This window comes from Megalopta genalis, chromosome 5 (assembly GCF_051020955.1).
Source record: "Megalopta genalis isolate 19385.01 chromosome 5, iyMegGena1_principal, whole genome shotgun sequence".
NCBI classification, from domain to species: Eukaryota; Metazoa; Arthropoda; class Insecta; order Hymenoptera; family Halictidae; genus Megalopta; species Megalopta genalis.
The window spans coordinates 14,097,384-14,114,937 of record NC_135017.1 but is presented as its reverse complement, the minus strand read 5'-3'; the positions used below and the strand labels follow the sequence as shown (position 1 = coordinate 14,114,937).

General features: G+C 40.0%; 5 protein-coding genes and 1 long non-coding RNA gene across 11 annotated transcripts; 4 read left to right on the top strand and 2 right to left on the bottom strand.

The window, feature by feature from the left end:
• Positions 1-16: 16 nt before the first annotated feature.
• LOC117227044 (facilitated trehalose transporter Tret1) lies at positions 17-8,272 on the bottom strand. 4 transcript variants are annotated; one of them, XM_033481946.2, is made up of 4 exons: positions 8,118-8,272; positions 1,911-2,064; positions 1,055-1,500; positions 17-984 (listed from the first exon to the last, which is right to left on the bottom strand). In XM_033481946.2, exons 2-4 carry the CDS (start codon positions 2,020-2,022, stop codon positions 76-78), a joined length of 1,467 nt encoding a protein of 488 aa, XP_033337837.2. In that variant the 5' UTR covers positions 2,023-2,064; positions 8,118-8,272; the 3' UTR covers positions 17-75. The 4 variants fall into 4 exon arrangements, with proteins under 4 accessions (XP_033337837.2, XP_076378008.1, XP_076378009.1 ...); XM_076521893.1 differs by lacking the exon at positions 8,118-8,272 and adding an exon at positions 2,168-2,417; XM_076521894.1 differs by lacking the exon at positions 8,118-8,272 and adding an exon at positions 2,215-2,373.
• LOC117227046 (cytoglobin-2) lies at positions 3,429-7,178 on the top strand. Its single transcript, XM_033481950.2, has 4 exons — positions 3,429-3,762; positions 4,456-4,638; positions 5,604-5,829; positions 6,492-7,178. The coding sequence occupies exons 2-4, from the start codon at positions 4,484-4,486 to the stop codon at positions 6,621-6,623; spliced, it is 513 nt and encodes a 170-aa protein (XP_033337841.1). The 5' UTR covers positions 3,429-3,762; positions 4,456-4,483; the 3' UTR covers positions 6,624-7,178.
• On the bottom strand, positions 6,615-16,816 carry LOC143259476 (uncharacterized). Its single transcript, XR_013033408.1, has 4 exons — positions 16,659-16,816; positions 13,541-13,760; positions 11,207-11,401; positions 6,615-8,826 (listed from the first exon to the last, which is right to left on the bottom strand). It is a non-coding gene; the product is annotated as an uncharacterized LOC143259476 (long non-coding RNA).
• LOC117227055 (cytoglobin-2) lies at positions 11,040-13,249 on the top strand. 2 transcript variants are annotated; one of them, XM_033481963.2, is made up of 4 exons: positions 11,040-11,198; positions 11,743-11,946; positions 12,437-12,662; positions 12,809-13,249. In XM_033481963.2, exons 2-4 carry the CDS (start codon positions 11,792-11,794, stop codon positions 12,938-12,940), a joined length of 513 nt encoding a protein of 170 aa, XP_033337854.1. In that variant the 5' UTR covers positions 11,040-11,198; positions 11,743-11,791; the 3' UTR covers positions 12,941-13,249. The 2 variants fall into 2 exon arrangements, with proteins under 2 accessions (XP_033337854.1, XP_033337855.1); XM_033481964.2 differs by having other exon boundaries at positions 11,072-11,198; positions 11,728-11,946.
• On the top strand, positions 14,268-15,480 carry LOC117227054 (receptor expression-enhancing protein 5). Of its 2 annotated transcripts, none has more exons than XM_033481962.2 (4): positions 14,268-14,491; positions 14,840-15,072; positions 15,136-15,271; positions 15,345-15,480. In XM_033481962.2, exons 1-4 carry the CDS (start codon positions 14,365-14,367, stop codon positions 15,386-15,388), a joined length of 540 nt encoding a protein of 179 aa, XP_033337853.2. In that variant the 5' UTR covers positions 14,268-14,364; the 3' UTR covers positions 15,389-15,480. The 2 variants fall into 2 exon arrangements, with proteins under 2 accessions (XP_033337853.2, XP_033337852.2); XM_033481961.2 differs by having other exon boundaries at positions 14,271-14,491; positions 15,342-15,480.
• Positions 16,156-17,394, top strand: Rpb12 (DNA-directed RNA polymerases I, II, and III subunit Rpb12). The gene is made up of 3 exons (XM_033481965.2): positions 16,156-16,560; positions 17,044-17,136; positions 17,235-17,394. Exons 1-3 carry the CDS (start codon positions 16,503-16,505, stop codon positions 17,255-17,257), a joined length of 174 nt encoding a protein of 57 aa, XP_033337856.1. The 5' UTR covers positions 16,156-16,502; the 3' UTR covers positions 17,258-17,394.
• Positions 17,395-17,554: the final 160 nt, after the last annotated feature.

Genomic DNA, 17,554 nt, shown 5'->3' with positions numbered 1-17,554 from the left:
ATGGGAATGCTTGAAATACTTAACTATCCTTTATTTGTATTATATTACACAATGTACAAGATCATATCCGTGTCTCTAAGCCGGTACCTCCTCAGTGACTAATTCCTCGTCGCTATGCTGTCTCGCAATAATAGACCTGTTGAGTTCGTCTTGGATCTCCGAGAACGACTTCTTTGCAGTCTCCGGCATGATGAAGATAGAGGCAGTGGCGATTATTAATTCAACTAGAGCGAAAATATAGAAAACGGTTTTGAGGCCGAAGGCATCGAGTATAGGCTGATAAGACTTAGAAACGAGGAGAGCTAGCGTGGCTCCATAGGTGTTGATTATGGAGGATGCCCATATTTTCACGCTTATAGGAAAGATTTCACCAGAGACGACCGCTGGAATGCTGGTTACACCTACGGTGACCGCCAGGTAGAAAAGTATCAATATCGCTACAGGCACCGCAGCATACGGTTTAACATTGAATCGCATTTCTTCAAGCAGGTAGTAGGTTCCCATGGCGGCCAAGCAAAGAACTGTGGTGTACGCCGAGAACAGGTACAGAGGTTTCCTGCCGACTCTGTCGATGATCACCGATGTTATAATGCCAAAAACTAAGCTACACGCTCCTAGACCGAGCAGGATCAAGTGCGTGCTGACATCCACGTTAATGTTTCTGATTATAACGCCGGCATATGACTGGATCGCTACTATCCCTGATAGTTGTTGACCCGCCAGCAGCAGTAACATAATGTACAGTGCTTTCCGGTGCACTGGTTTTGCGAACAGCTTCTTCAAACCACCGTCCTTTTCTCGTTCTATGAACTCTTTAATTTCGTCTATCTTATCCTTGTTGTTTATGTTGCGTCTCAGCCAGATCAGGGACAGCTCTGCGTTCTCCGCATTATTCTTCTTCAGACAATGGTAAGGAGACTCTGGTAGCCAGGGCACCAGCAAAAATAGGAGGACCGGTGGTATCGTACAGATGATCGCCAGCATCTGCAATACGTATTTGCATTTATAATTTCGTGGAAATGCTTCGTACCTTTCGATAAAACTTCAAAACTACCTGCTGATTCACCAGGGGCCCAATCCCGTACATCAGAATGTATCCAGCATTTAGAAATATGCCCATCATAAAGTTCGCAGCCCCTCTGTTCCTAGTCTCCACAATCTCCCCAAGATATTGGGGAATAACTGCAAATGCGGCTCCGGTTGGAATGCCGCAGAAAAGTCGTCCTACGAGGAGCAATACCCAATCTTTGGCAAGGTAGATCAGTATCCAGCCGATGAGGCTGGGCAAGAACAACAGGTGGATGAACCATTTCCTGCCTATCCGATCCACTAGGAGGGCTGCTGAGAGGGGCCCAACTATGGCACCCAATGGTACCGCTGTGACCACCCAGGACTCTTCTTCTGGTTTCATCTTGATAGGCGAGTCGGGCTTCTGGTACTTCAGCAGACTGACCGTCGGCCAGGCATAGCATAGTCCGCATGATAGCAGTACCAGATTCACTGTAATTAGAAAAAATTGGTTACACTTCGTGAATATGTGTTATATTTATTTTTCTTTCGCTACCTTTATCTTGCTATATTTAGTTTTCCATATTTATTTCGCTACGTTTATCTTGCTATATTCATGTTGCTGTATTTATCTTGCTACATTCGTCTTGCTATATCTATCATGCTACATTTATTTTTCTATATCTATTGGCTACATCGGGTTCCTTCCTTGAAAGATTCTTGTCTCAACGATTTGAAGAAGAGCTTTGTTTTGAACGTCGCTGGCAACTCAGTTTAAACAATCATGTTTCCTGCGTGGTTCGCATGGCTAAATACTTCCTGCTACATTGTGCACACAGTACAGCTGGGCACTTCTCAATGGCAAAACAAAAACTCCTTCCTAGAGAGATTCAAGTAATTACCTACGAGAGTGGCGATTATCTGAGGATAGATCACGCCCTTGCCCTTATCCTTCTTGGGCTCGTCTGTCTGCGATTGATCATCGGCGACTTTCGTTGTATCCATTTCTGTCATTTTGTCGGCGCAAATAGGTTTCGCGGGTTCCGTGGGTTTCGTCTGAAAAATATTCGCTCGATTAAGCGTTTAATTATTTTTGATATTGCTATGTTCGACGGTATTGAACGGTCGCGTTCCGTTGGCTAATAAACTATAATAGTACGTATTTGTAATTGGACGACGTTACTCGCTTCGTTGACTTATAACAACCTGCGCATCCTTTTTCAGAACGGTACGTGAGCACCGTGTGAAATGAACTAGTCGCAACTCTGCACCTGCCAGGTGTGCATCCGATTTCTTTCGTCGCGCAGAAGATGTCGTGCAGTGAATTAAGATTGAGACAGTGATAAAATTGATGAAACGACTGATTTTTTATCCGGTTGCCAATGGCACATTTGCGCGACGACAATTGCTGTCATTCCACTTAGTTATATAATACTGTAGTTCGACGCCTTAATAACGGCTGGATGTACGACTGCTCAATTAAGAATCATTAGGATCGTTCGAATATCGTCGGGATCTTTTAGAAGGAAAAATTCGAAAGAACAAGTTTGCCCGGCGTTTTCACCGAACGATGCAGCGTCGCCAGGACACAGGGCAAGGTTAATCGATTAAAGTAATAAACTCGGCGCATCAGGTTAGCCGAGTTAGGTCGTAATTGGTCCCGGACGATTAACCGAATGTCCTTTATCGAGAAACCGCAAATGGAAACGGGGCGGGCGGTCGTGGCACGATGCCGGGAGGATCGAATACTGGCGAACGCGATTATCGGCTCAGCGATTATGCGATCGGATTTGTTTGCAATTGTTTTCCAATTGTTTGTTGTTATTGCGAATCATTTCTCGACAATTCGCGATTGTTTCCTGCGGATTTTCCGATGCTACCGGTTGATTTAGCGTGGAGATTGAAAATGCTGTGTTATTGTTAATCTTCAATGGCTTACAAATGATCGACTGTTGCTTAATTTTCCATTATCTTTTACTATCTTCAATCATTCCCAACAGTTCCAGATTATCCAGATTACTATCTGTAGTTTCAACAATTCTCAGTTATAATCGATTTCAATGACTCTTAATTATCCTTAGTAGTTCTAATTATTAAGTGCTATAGTCCTCAATTATTTAACACTGGAACTACCAAAGAACTAAAAACGCCCTCGAGTTTGTATTGAAATAACAGGGTCGTATTTATCAAGGCATGGCACAGTTTTAATTACAAAACACATTCGACTAAATGGACACATTGCTGCAGCAATCGACAAAAGCATCTTTGCGATATTAATAAATGTTCGATAAGGAACATTATATTGGTCATTTGTACGAGTTTGGTAATTCTAGCGTTTAGAATCGAGCCGATTATTTCCGGCGAGTCCGGTAATCCTCGATGAAACTCGATGGAACGATTGAAAAGGTTCGATGGCGGATCATCGATCGCGATCGCCGAGCGCCGCGACGGTGCGTGGCTGGCACTCGCTGAACGCCTATGTCGACCCGACGAAATGTTTATTGAACCCATGACGGACCGGCCACAAAACAATAATTTTTGCCGCGGTTATTTTAATCGTTTAATCGCGTGGCATTAGTGGCGTCGCCGTCGGCCTGGAGGGGGTAGATGTAAAACAGCATTAGACAGCCAGAGACGGCGGTTAGTCCAGCTCTGAGAGGAGCCGAGTTAGCTGCCGTCCAACCGTGCCCGCCGAGTCAGTGAATTGAAGCACGACGGCAAACAGTGGCACGTGACATATCGCACCAAATTACGGTAATTGCGTCAGCTCCGATCAAAACGCTCGCCCCCGCGATCGCGATTCGCGACGATCTATAGCCGGATCGGTGCATGTTCCCCGAAATCATCGCCGAGACGTCGTTCTCTTCGATCGTCCATTCATATTCGTCCAACCAAATTCCGCGTTCGCCGGTTCGCCGCAGTTTTTTTTCGGGCAAAGTCGGAATCTTCCGGCGCCGTCGCGAGCGTCCGAATCTGCAATTACAATAGAATCTCAGTCGAGAGAATTCCACAAAATTCGAGAAAATTGGCAAAAAATTGACGACGGTTGTTTCGCAACCGACGAATTCACGGTGCTCGAAAACGGTCCAACAGCTTTCAACTTCGCCCAGGACCCCAGCGATCCCGAAAATCGCGACTGTCGTTTCAATAAAACGGAGAAATAACACGTAGGACGACTTTGCGGTGATTTCGCCTCGGGCCTTGGTCACGGTGGGGCCGTTTTTCGGTCGGCACACATGCTTCGCAGAGAGGATCGCGTGTGTTTTAAACCGAGGGCCGACGGGCCGAAAAAAAACGGCTCCACTGTGGCCACGGTCTTCTTCCGAATCGGTCCCGATCCTTTATCCGTGTATTCCGAGAATTCCCCGTGGCACTTCTCGCCTAATTAAGTTCTCGCGTTTCTTTTCCTTTCTGTTGTCGGCGGTGAATTCGGAATTCTCGCGGAAGATCGCGGGGCGGTTTTACATTGCCAGCCATGGGAGACTTTCTGCGACTCTTGGGGATGTCCTCCGACGACAACCGTGTGGACGAAGCGACCGGACTGACTGGGAAACAGAAGAGATTAGTGCAGAACACGTGGGCGGTGATCAGAAAGGATGAAGTGCGCTCCGGGATCGCTGTGATGAGCGCGTAAGTGCCTCACGGTGTTCGCTCGCTTTTGACAGCCGACTCGCGAGAGATCACCTCTGATAACCCCCGATGTCGTCATAGATCTGTTTGAACCGGACCTATTACTTTCTATACGAAGACGCTAACAAGTCCCGTGCAACGGCCCGGCAATGGCAAAAACAGACGGCCCGCTGTGTGCGCATCGATTCTGCAACAGCAATTCTGTACGCGCGATTTTAATGCTCGACACGAAATTTGGCGCACGAATCAATCCGTTCGTAGATCGTTCGCTCAGTTGTTCGTGAATGGATTGAATCGATTCGCAACAACGTGGATACGAAAGGGTTAATTCGATTTGCTGAACGTGATCTGGAAGAGGATTAATTTTGGGCGCCGAGGGAGCCTGTGCACAATGCGATCGGAACTGCACCGGGAGAAGAATATCGAGATATCATTTTTAGAAGCGGTTCAATTCGTTTCCGCGCGTTAATGTACTTAACGTCGTTAAGATAAGATAATAGGGTGAACAGATTTTTCTGATAATTTTTCAGACTTCCAGTTGCTCGCTTTGTTATCTCATCCGTGTTTTCTATAACACGCGATTAGAGTTTCCTAATATTGTGCAACATCGAGTGTAAGTCAAAGTGACCTTGATAAGTCTCGCGAGGGTCACGTTGAAATCATCTTTCCCTTATCTGGCAAGTTTTATTCAATTATCTTTTGTTCTAGCAGATTAGATGAAATCACTTCGGCAAACGAAATTTTCTGCAGAATGTAGAATAGATTATTTGCAAATGGGATGATTGCCGGCTAGATTAGGGTTGTTCAGCTCGGATTCCCTTAACTATACGGTCCGCGAGGTCAAACAGAAATGACGGTTTATGATAAGTTCGTGAAATTGTCGCTCGAGCGGTTCTGGAATCTTTGTGCGACGCGTCCCTAACAGTTTCGCACGATTACGGATCGTTGGACAACGGTTTTTCTAGATTCTTCACCAAATACCCGGAGTACCAGCAATACTTCGCGTCGTTCAAGGACATCCCAGTAACCGAACTGCCGGCTAACAAAAGGTTTCAGGCTCATTGTGCCAGCGTAATTACGGCTCTAAACAATGTCATCGATTCCTTGCACGACCCGGGATTAATGAAGGCTAGCCTAATCGGCTTGGCGGAACGACATAAAAGCCGCGGACAGAAGAAGGAACACTTTCAGGTATTTTTGATCGAGTAATTGAAACAATTGCGAAAAAATGGCCGTTCTCGAAAAGATGTCATCCTTAAAGAAATTATCGATTTGCCGATAACCTTCCGTTCGAAGTCCGACAAAATGGCGAGAGAAAATCGTACGTTAATATTTTTGAGACCGTTGCAAAGAGGAGACTGTCCTCTACAATATAATCTTGAAACAGATCGCTAAAAAAATTTTCCGAGCTCACCGAAAGCGTTTGAGTTTGAAACATTTCGAAAGCCTTTTACCTCCGGTGAGGGTCTGTTCAAAGTTGGATAAAACGACGTGGAAAAATCGTACGTCGATTTTTCATACGTCTCTGGAAAGAGGAAGCTTCACTCTTCAAGTTGGTAGTGATTTTAATCGCGGAAAAAATTTTTTTACCTCCGCCGTAGGTTTGAATTCGTAAAATGTTCGAAACAGGCTGTCATCGACTTCGCGCTCGATTTATACTGCCAAGCCGTTTAAAACAAAGGGAAGCAATGGAGCATAAAAATAAGGCTAGAATGGTAGCGACGAAAGTAGAAACTTCAGCCTTCGAAACGAGCTTGTACGCGTCCCTGTCCGATATTTTCTCGCAACGGTACAACAATGAAACCATTTCTGTCGCCGAGATTCATTTCTAAAACAAACGAATTCGTTTCTAGAACTTGAAGGAGGTGGTGCTGGAGGTTCTTCGTCAAGCACTCGGGAAACAATTCACACCGGAAGTGGCCGTGGCGTGGAGCAAAACCTTGGAAGGAGCGTTCTCAATAATATACGAAGTGGTGGAAGTTTAAGAATAGTTTAAGCGTTCTATTTTACATGTTTCGTACAGCTGTAACGCGTCGAATCGGGATGAAGGAGCGTCTCTATCCCTGCTGAACGCGGTTCGCATACTTTCCGACACCTGTTTTAAACAATTAAGAGGACTAGTGCAGCGTTTTCAACAAATATTCATTTCCGCCATCATTTTGAGAAAACCTACGCGCTTGAAAAATGGCACATTGTAAAAAGGATTCCGGTCTTTCGCGATTTTGTCTCCCGCGTTAGTCCTCTTAATTTATGGTGATACCGATTTGTCGCGGTAAATTAGGCTAACGGACGTCGATCGCGCAATCGCACGTCGCTACTGTTATTATAAAAATGTAACACATTTTGTAATTTTTACTGTTATGATTTCCATGAATTTTTCTCGGAAAATGCCGAACGTCGTCGTTCCATCACTTTTATATCGATTTATTATTATGTACTTATGAATAACGGTAATTCTTTTAAATAATCGCTAGGCTTAGGATAGTGGTTTTTAAAATGTGAATAAACTATCTTTTACTTGTGAGGAAAGGTACGCAGGATATCTCGGAAATTTTTTATCGATATTCCACGGAATAGTTCGAAGATCGAGATATAAAAATCACTTTCGTAACGTAATCTACGATATTATCAATAGATAATAGTAGAAACAGTAACTGTCCATAGACATAATGTTACAAATCCTAGCTGTTACTTTCAGTCATAGGTTAATCCGTAGGATCAAACTTTATGATATCGAGCAGATAGAAGAATTAATCAAATCCTATGGACTGCCTCCGAAGTGCAAAGTAAACGGAAAGAAATGGAACTTCAATTTTCCGCGCACGTTGCAAAGAGGATACTTCGGTCTTCCGATCCATAGCGATCGCTGGTTGCGAGTCGAATGATTTTGAATCGGTAGAAATATTCGAAATTGTGCACACACACAAACACGATTGTAAAACTACAATTCGATCAATAGTTGATGAAATCCACAGTGATTTCCAGTCGCAACAAGAATGATCTTAAATCCGTAGGGACGTTTGAAATTGTACAAACTGAACTACAAATCCGCAATTGAATGCGCGGTGTAAAAAAATATTAAACAACTTACATTCAATCGAGCGGAGGCCCGGAGCTCTAAAACGAGTCGAGACAGGCGTGCGGAGTTTGCTCACCTAGTTACAACAGGTGCAATCTGCCAGACTAATTTACCGTCGATCTTGCCACCGGTAGCGATACTTGTTTGAAAGATAGTACTAATTGGGCAAGCAAACTTCTCTTCGGGACGAACCCAGGTAAATTGCTACCCAATTCTTCTCCAGGAATCTACAGCGATGTCAAACGTCGGTCGTTTCTGACCCAAGACCGCGTCCACTAAACGTGTAATAGTCACTAGGGTCACTGAGGCACTTGTCCGGCAAGCGTTCCGTAATAGCGTTCGGCACCAAAATGACCGTACTTTCACCGAACCACAATCATAAACATACGTGACAGCTTACCTCGATCGGCTCGGGCTCTGGCTCTTGATTCAGCTGGTTTCCTCTAAATCCGACAATGAGCGTATTTTCGCCTCTATTGCCGGTGAACCTTCAGCTTAGCGATAAAATCCATGTTGTGCTGTCACTTCAAGTATCGATAGTTATCGAGGAAGTTGTAGGTACATCGTTGTAAAAATAATCTTCTTCGTAGTAATCAGGTATCTTTTATCCGACCATGTTATTTTCATTACCTACGTCATGTCGGCCTCCTCTCGCACCTATTATCGGTTACAATTTTTATTACAGTACCTTTTTATATTAATTAGCTTATCTACCTTTGGAGATGTAATCGTCGAGCGACGACGATAATCGGCTAAAAATGATGCTATTATTTTCTCCACATTACGCAAGATTTGTGAACTTCACACCACGTGACATCGTGACAGTACAATTTGCAAAAATCTTACGTTCGCCACTTGAAAGAGGACAGCCGAGATTTTCAATCTCAAAATCGAGTTCGGTGACGCCGTCCTTTCGATTGGCGTTGTTCGTATGCTCGAAAATGTGCAGAAAATGTTGGTCAAGTAAAACACTTGTTGCGAGTTTCTGGATCGAGTAGCGTGTCGGTACCTATTTCCGGTTGGAAGTTGCGCCCTTTGATAGGTTTCACCCTTTGCTCGGTCTTGGGACCGCTGAGAGGTTGCCGAGGGCGTGGTGCGGAATCCATGATCTGCAAGATTTACAGAAAATTAGATGTGTAATTTCCTAGACATTTTGTTTGTACAAACGATTTCTATGAAATTAAACTTATTAATGATTTCAGTCGAATTGGCACTCTTTAAGATAATGAATCTACAAGACTTATTAGACAATATTATTAATGTTATAATACCACTGGTTATTGCAAGCTTACATCGTGATGAAAATTGATTTGCAATTATTATTGTATAAAGATATCAGCTAAAATATTAACTTTTTCGACGGGCAAACGCCGGTGGCAGATACACGAATGGCAAATGCCGAAATCGTACGACAAAGAGAGTGGACAAGATGAGCAAAACCAAGTGAGATAGAGCGCATCGATCGATAATCTATAACCACAGGCATTGATCTGGAGCCGTCACTACGGAAACAACTGATTGAGTAGATCGGTACAAAGATTCTACGTCTACATATGTCAATACGGTAATGCTTGGATAACTGCAAGCCATTTTTGTTTGGATAAGTGCATGGTAGTCATGCCCTCTACTGAGGGGAGACTCCCCTTGACATACCATGAAGCTCGACGTCAAACGGACCGCTTAGTTTGTAGCCTGATTCGGGCTCGAATATCCGTGAGACAACACATACAAAGTACATATTGCAAAGATGAAACATTCCTATTTTTGTTTCGTTTTAAATAAAACTTCGATCAATGTATTTGTGCGATTTTTCCGATTAAAACAAGACCAAACACGAGCTTGGGTTTACTTAACAATATTAATTGTTTGTCATAAACTGCAAAAACAAAAATGTTATTGTCGTTTTATTATCGATTTTCTAAAAAACTTGAAAAGTATATCGTAAATTTTGTAAGATATAATATTACAAAAATTGTATCGTGTTTGGCCTTGTTTTGTTGGGAAAGCCGCACAATTACATGGCTAAAAGTTCCACTAAGCCAAGATAAGAATATAAAAAAGGTTTTACATTGCATTATTATTATTATATCTATCCTTCACTTGCTGTCCATTTCTACGTTTAGCGAAGTACAAAGGTGAAAGTCTAAGGTTGGTCTGAGCCTTTCCGAGATCTGAAAATTCACCATGCTCTCATGAGTGACACTTCGGTCTCGAGTTTCATTCGGTTATCCAATCGTTACTGTAGGCCCCACCAATGCGCCAGGCAGAAGGCGGAGCCTTCGTTTGTTCCCCTTGCCCCGCAAAAACCCCGGAAGACTTCAGGTAAAAGATTTAATTATCTCGGAACGATTACAAATTTCTTTGTGTTTAATTATAGAGTAGTTTCAGAACTCTAACAGCGTCTTTATCATGGCTTTACACGATATTGTAAGTGCAAATCTGAAGACATAATTTTACTCAATATGTGATGGTACAAATGAAGCGACTCCAAAAATATTGGAAAATTTTTTTCACGAATAAATCTACCGAGGATTTGGAGATTGAAGCTTCTCCTTTACAACGACCCCTCGAAACTTGGTGTTCAATTTGTTTAGTCACTTTATACGATACGTTTTTACTCGCTGGTGGATAATTAATGAATACGCGAGGATAAAGAAGCAAGACTGTTCGTGTCTCAGAAATATACGCAAGAATGGAAACAAATGCTATCTGTTTATCCCTATTACACGCTTACCTAACTTATACTATAAAAACCTTGCATAAAGTCTTTTTTCATTCATCCAAACATGCACATTTTTTACTGGGGCTATTCAAGTGAACAGTACTGTGTTTGTCATTACTGTCCACAGTGAGTCGGTTGTTTTCGTGTCAACTGTTTAGACTGCAAGGGTTCGCATTCACGTTACTCATCCTTCACACGATATCACCAGGGTAATCATCTGAAGAGCACGATACTCTCAAAGCTGAGATCTGAAATACAGTCTACGCGCCCAAAACTGTTATTCCAATGATTGATTCCAAAACTGTTATCGTGAACCGAGAAGTATTGTAGTCATGAAATAAAGCACTCTTACAGTATAAAACAGTGTCCGATTCAATTCACCCGGTATTCAACAATACCAATGAGGATAAATATTTAAAATGAAAAAGTCTCTAATACAGAAAATGAAGCGGCTAACACAACACGTGTATTAAAAATTACATGTGTATATTAAGTACACATACGCGTACACGGGCAGACGTGTATGTACAATACGCGTTCAAAACCATGATCACCAATTTTAATCGCTTAAACGTGTGCCATTAATGGCGTCGGCGTCGACCTGGAAGGGATAGATGTAAAACAGTATTAGACAGCCAGAGACTGCGGTTAATCCAGCTCTGAGAGGAGCCGAGTTAGCTGCCATCCATCCGTGCCACCGAGTCAGTGAATTGAAACACGACGGCAAACAGTGGCACGTGACATATCTACGAAATAACGGTAATTGCCTTAGCTCCGATCAAAACGCTCGCTCCCGCGATCACGGTGATCCAGCCGGATCGATATGCGTTATCCGAAATCACCGCGAAGACAGCATTCTCTTCGATCATCCGTTCATCCAACCAACATGTCCGCATTCATCAGTGCGCCGGAGAGTTTCGCGCGAAGTCGAAATCTTCTGGAGTTGCCGGAAGCATCGCAATCTGAAATTACAATTAAATGTCAATCCGAAAAGTTTGAAAAAATTGAAAATTGAGAAAGCTAGCTGTTTCACAGCGTTTGTTGCGATTGGTGTTTCGCAATTGGTACATTCGCAGTGCTCGAAACAGTTCGATAACTTTTTCAATTTTGCTTCGAACTGCAGTGATTTGAAAAATCGCGATTGTCATTACGATAAAATGGAAAATAAAATGTGCGACGGCTGCGTGGAGATTTCGTCTGATTCTGAATCAGCTGTGAACCATTATCCACACATGTTATCTCGTATAGCTTGAGATCTTGAGGTCCTTGTTTTCATCGATTTGAATAGATTCTGATTGAATAGATTTTGCGGTTTCCTTGTGAGACATCGTTGTGTATGCACGCTGCTGACCATGGCAAGCATTTTACGGTATTTCGGGTACCTCGCCGAGGACAACCGACTGGATGAAGCAACAGGACTAACGGATAGACAGAAAAGGCTGGTGCAGAACACGTGGACAGTGATAAAAAAGGATCAAGTCAACTCCGGGGTAGCCGTGATGATCGCGTGAGTGAAATATTTATTCGACAGTCAGTTTGAGAGACTGCCTTTGATGTCGTCACAGATCTATTATAACCGGACCTGTTTATTTCTACTGCGAAGACGCTAACAAGTCGCATACATCTGCAATAAAAACATGTTAATACTAGACTAACAATGGCATACATTTTAAATATAATTGCACTAGGGCAGAATATCGAGATTATTTTTGGGAAATGTATATCAACATTATATGTTAACATTCTTCGTTAAGACAATTATTCTTTTTCGAAGATAACGGGATAGAAAGATTTTTATGATAATTTTTTTATACCTCATTTACCTCCATTATTATTTTCCTAATGTTGTATGGCTCTGACGATAATAATTAAATTCCACAAGAAAGATGACCTCGAAAGGTCCCACGAATGACATATTTAGATTTCTCAAGATCTATTGTACATTTAAATAATTTTTATTTTATAACGGATCGGAATAGTCAATCAACTGTTTTCAGATATTTCACCAAATACCCGGTGTATCAGCAAGAGTTTCAACCGTTCAAGGACATGCCATTACCCGAACTGCCAGCTAACAAAAAGTTTCAGGCTCATTGTGCTAACATAATTGCAGCCTTAAATAGTGTTATCGATTCCTTGCACGACCCGGGATTAATGGACGCGAATCTGATCATGTTGGCTGAGCGTCACAAAAATCGCGGACAGACGGAGCAGCAATTTCAGGTATTTCAATTGAATAATTTAAAAAATTACGAAAAATTGTTAGTCCTCGAAAAGTACCATATTTGAAGAAAATATTAATTTTGCGGTATGTGTACTTCTTTTCAGAATGTACAACAATTTTGATAAACAACCTAATTTATTCGTAGGATATGAAGCAGGTGATACTGGACGTTTTTCGTCAGATACTCGGGAAACAATTCACTCCAGAAGTGGCTGAAGCGTGGAACATAACCGTGGAGAGAACGTTCTCGAAGATTTGTAATGTTCTGGCAAATTAAAAGTAGATTAGCCACACGATTTGTTTTATATGTTTCATACAATTGGAAAGCAGTTCCTTAGGGATCGTCCCATGCCATCATTTTGGCGCTCGAAAAAGGTTTACATAACGCTATTAGATAGCAGTGAATATCCTTAAAAACGAGAAATTTGTGCTTTGTCTGGTTTTGTCAAAATAACTTCCCAAAGAAAGGGACTCGAGTTCGTTTATGTTTATGCTAATTTGAGTTTTTAGTGTTCCAATGTTGAATATGTTATAATTGTTTACTAATAAGGAATGACATACTTCTAAATACATTATGATATTACAATTTCTGATTGCGCCACTCTCTAGCACGCGAGATCAAACAATGCTGAGTTTTGTCAATCGATGATTTTTCTGAATGAAACAATGATAATTATCGCAATGATTATCGTGTCTAGCTACATATATCGTAATACTTGTTGCAAAACGATTATCTTGACAACACGCACTAATCAGTCATTTGTTATCATTCTAGCGATAACAATAGTCTACTACAGATGCGGTCTTAATTCCTCAATTGTTCGTTCTGTTTACTATGACTAAGAAATAATAAATACAGCAAAAGTTCTGCACTAACCAGTTGCAGCAGAACAATGTGGACTTTCAACGGCAAACTTTTCAATATTTAAATCGTGTTAACCGACGCCATCTTCTGATCCGATTAACACCATCTATGTACTTTCGGTGGAAAGCTCAGAAAACATCCCCTCGTCAGATGTCGCGCTTCTCTTGATCTTGGGACCGTTAGAAAAGATTTGGCGGGAAAATAATGTAAGATCCATAGGCGTACCACAAGTCTGCGAAAAGAGACAGAAAATTAGATGTGCAATTTCTTAGATTGTTTGCATGTAACCTTTTCATCTCTTTACGAAATTAGATTCCTTATTCAAATAATAACAATATTAATTAAGGCAATAGATGTAACAGAAAACATGTGAAAATATAAAATTACTTTTAGATCGTGCGCAATCGCACGACAACACACTGTAAGGGTGGAGCAAGGGTTGGAACAAAGTCGATCGAGCGCCCTCTCTACAATGAAACCGAAAGTCCCTAGATATTATTAGCAGCTGGTTTGAATTAGCGTCCATTCTAATTGTACAAACTGTAAAATAAATAATCATCCCAGAATTTTCTTGTCTTTTCTTTAACCAATAGAAAAAAGTATCGTACTGTCAAAATCAGATTATCGTTCGAGCCAGTTTCGCATGGAAACGGAAGTGTGTAGAAGTACGAAAGCCCGCCAAAATGTAGCTCGTAGAATTGCAACGCTGTCGAATACTGTCATACCTAAATTCGCACAGCTGCGCAGTACTACAGCATTTCTGTGTCTTTACCGCAGAAATTACTAGTAAAATTCTTACATTCTTATTGTAGGCAGTTGTTCTTTTCGTTAACAAAATGGCGAGGCTTGCTGCAGTTAAAGATTCTTTAGATAAAGCTTTGCACGACGAGAGCAAACTTTGGACAAAGTATCTTGCGAAAGTCGAGAAACAAACCGGGGTTAACAGGACCTATCTCTTTTTAGGTGAGTTCGTTAGGTTAGTCGTTAGTGATCGATCCAGTCGTTTTTTTATTCCCTGTATGGTAAGTAACTGTATAAAATCGTTGTTTCTCGCTTTACGTAACGACAACTTCAAATGAATTACTTTTATGAGCATGACAAGTCAATATTTTGATATTACACAAACTGCAAGTAACTCTTATACATTATGATGATTGATATATATATATATATATGTATATATATGTATAGTATGAAACTAGTAACAGAATAACAACTATGGATGATTTAACATTGATTAAAAAGGGTATTTTTGTTTAAGTTCAAAGGATAGAATTTCGAGAAATATTGAATCTGTTTCTTCTGTTTCAGGCTCTGCAGTGTTTTTGGGTATTTACCTAGTATTTGGTGTCGGGCAACAATTAATTTGCAATATCTTTGGATTTGTATACCCTGCATATTGCTCTATGAAAGCTCTAGAGAGTCCAAGCAAAGATGATGACAAAAAATGGTTAACATATTGGGTAGTTTTTGCAGTGTTCACAATTGTTGAATCTTTCTCAGATTATATTCTATGCTGGTTCCCAGTTTACTGGCTGTTCAAGGTACAGTGCATTCAATATTGATTAAATATATAATGTATTCTCTATGGTGAATTTCCGTTTCAGTGCCTGTTTTACATGTGGTTGATGGTGCCCATGGATAATAATGGTTCGTTAGTTTTGTATCGTGTCCTTATTAGACCCACATTCTTGCGATATCATCACAAAGTTGACCAGTTCATTTCAGAAGCTCAAAACGCAGGTATATGTCTAATAATTAACTGAATAAAATAATTATTTGGATCAATCATTAATGACAGTTTCTATTTCAGCAGTTAAAGCTGCATCAAATGCTCTATTGACAGAAAAACAGGATTAATGGAGCTTCGCATGATATTGTAATTATGCTAAAGTATTGTTTGATGATATCTTGGGTGAAAACATTATTTGAATAAAAATATTTCTATTACACTTTTTGACTGTTATTAAATATTTTGAGTTTTTGATTCCATTTAATGCTACATACAGAGTCTGGCCAAAATACATTGAGAATAGGGTGATACCTGACGGAAGATATAAGAAGAAAGTAGAATAATTCTACTACTCACATAAATAGCAAACAATACTCGTTTGTGTATATTATATGGCCGAATCCTGTATACAGTGTAATTAGTGTGACCAATTTCCAATGCAAATACATCTGTTAATAGGCCAATTTGAATTTCTATTATGTCATAGTAATTATTTTAAAATTGCAATTCACTTGTGACGAAGCGCATTGTTCCAGCATTAATTATTCATACCGTAATGCAAATTTCGATAATAATCGTTGGTTCCTTTCAAGTTTGAATGTTTGTACAATAGTACAACGCCATTTTACGTAACGGCAAAACGCTCAAGCTAGTGACTAAACGGTTGTACTGAAGTCTTGAACTTTGGAATGGCAATTATGAGAAGAAGATTCAATTCAATGTAGAATTAATTATGATTATGTATTAGCTAGTTCGTAATTTCGCGCGCTATGTTCTTCACGAACGTGTTACGAACACAGAGAAACTTCCTATCGTATACATATTTGCAGAGTTGGAATTGAAATGTTGGAGAAAAGACCCCTTGGAAGGGGAAATCAACTCGTGAGGGGATCCTTATTTTGTCTTCCGGGGACATGAATGAATTAATGCTGAAAGAATAAGCTAACTAGGTGAACTGTAATTTAAAAATAATTGTTAACTAAAATGATAGAGATATCAATTTGAAAAAAGTGGCAACACTGTCTGTGTATGTAAAAGTCCAAAATGTCGAAGTTACGTTTTACGATTACGAACATCAAAGATTCCAACATAAAAGTTTCTTTTGTGGTATATTCTGTGGCATAGCGCTGCATGTCACTGTTGTACATTGAATTTTTGGCAGTACAATATAAACATTTCCTCGAAGCAGATTAAAAATATATTATAAATACGCAGAAAAACTGTGTTGAAAGTTTATATAAAATGGAATCGAGCAAATCGGAATCAACGCCAAAGCAAGCCATGGTTTATATTTGCGGAGGTATAGTATAATACAAAATTAACCTCACTTTTATGAGTACGCATGTGAATATAATTTGAAATTAAAATTAACTATTAGTTTACTGTGAAAGTAATTACCAGATGCATCAACGAGTAGCATAAGTGGATTCTTTTTACTGAGTGTGACGTTTATTATTAAAAACATTGGAATCCTGCCGTTCAATGATGTTTCTATCTCTCGTCGCCATTATTGAATGAAAATGGTGCATGAAACGTTTGAAACTTAAATGTGAACAACAAACTGTTAAAAGAAAACAAATTAATTATCCATTTATCATTAAGTTAGTAGAACGAAAATTGAATTATTCATTTATGGACCTAATTAAGAAAAATTGTTGAGGTCGTTCTCAAGTATTAATCGTTATTTTGATACAAATGAAGTGCGCGAGAACGTTCGAGATTCAAATACGTTGAATACAATACATACTGATTTATTTATAGACTTAATCAATTATTTTTGCAGAATGCCACCACGACAATGAAATACGTCCCAGAGATCCAATCAGATGCAGGGAGTGTGGTTACAGAATTATGTACAAGAAACGTACGAAAAGACGTATCCTTTTTAACAATATTTTATAAACGTTTATCCTATAGCAAATTTCATATCTTACGTAATATGTCGATTAAATAATTTCCTTAATAATTTCATAGTTGTCGTATTCGATGCGCGATGACTCCATTTGATTTATATATATAATTTATAATAAATATGAATTACAGAATTAAGATTACAATATAAGGTCTATAGTTTAGCATAATTAATTTTCATGAACGAAGGTTACGATAAGCAATAAAAAAATACACAACGTTATTGTAAATTAAATATTTATTCCCATCCCATATTATTCATAAAGTTGTACTTTTATGCTTGCAATACTACCGTAGAAAATTATAACAATTTCAATTGAAATATATCTCATAGCTCATTATAATCTTTAAATCCTTTTTCACAATCTCCAACAAAAACTCCA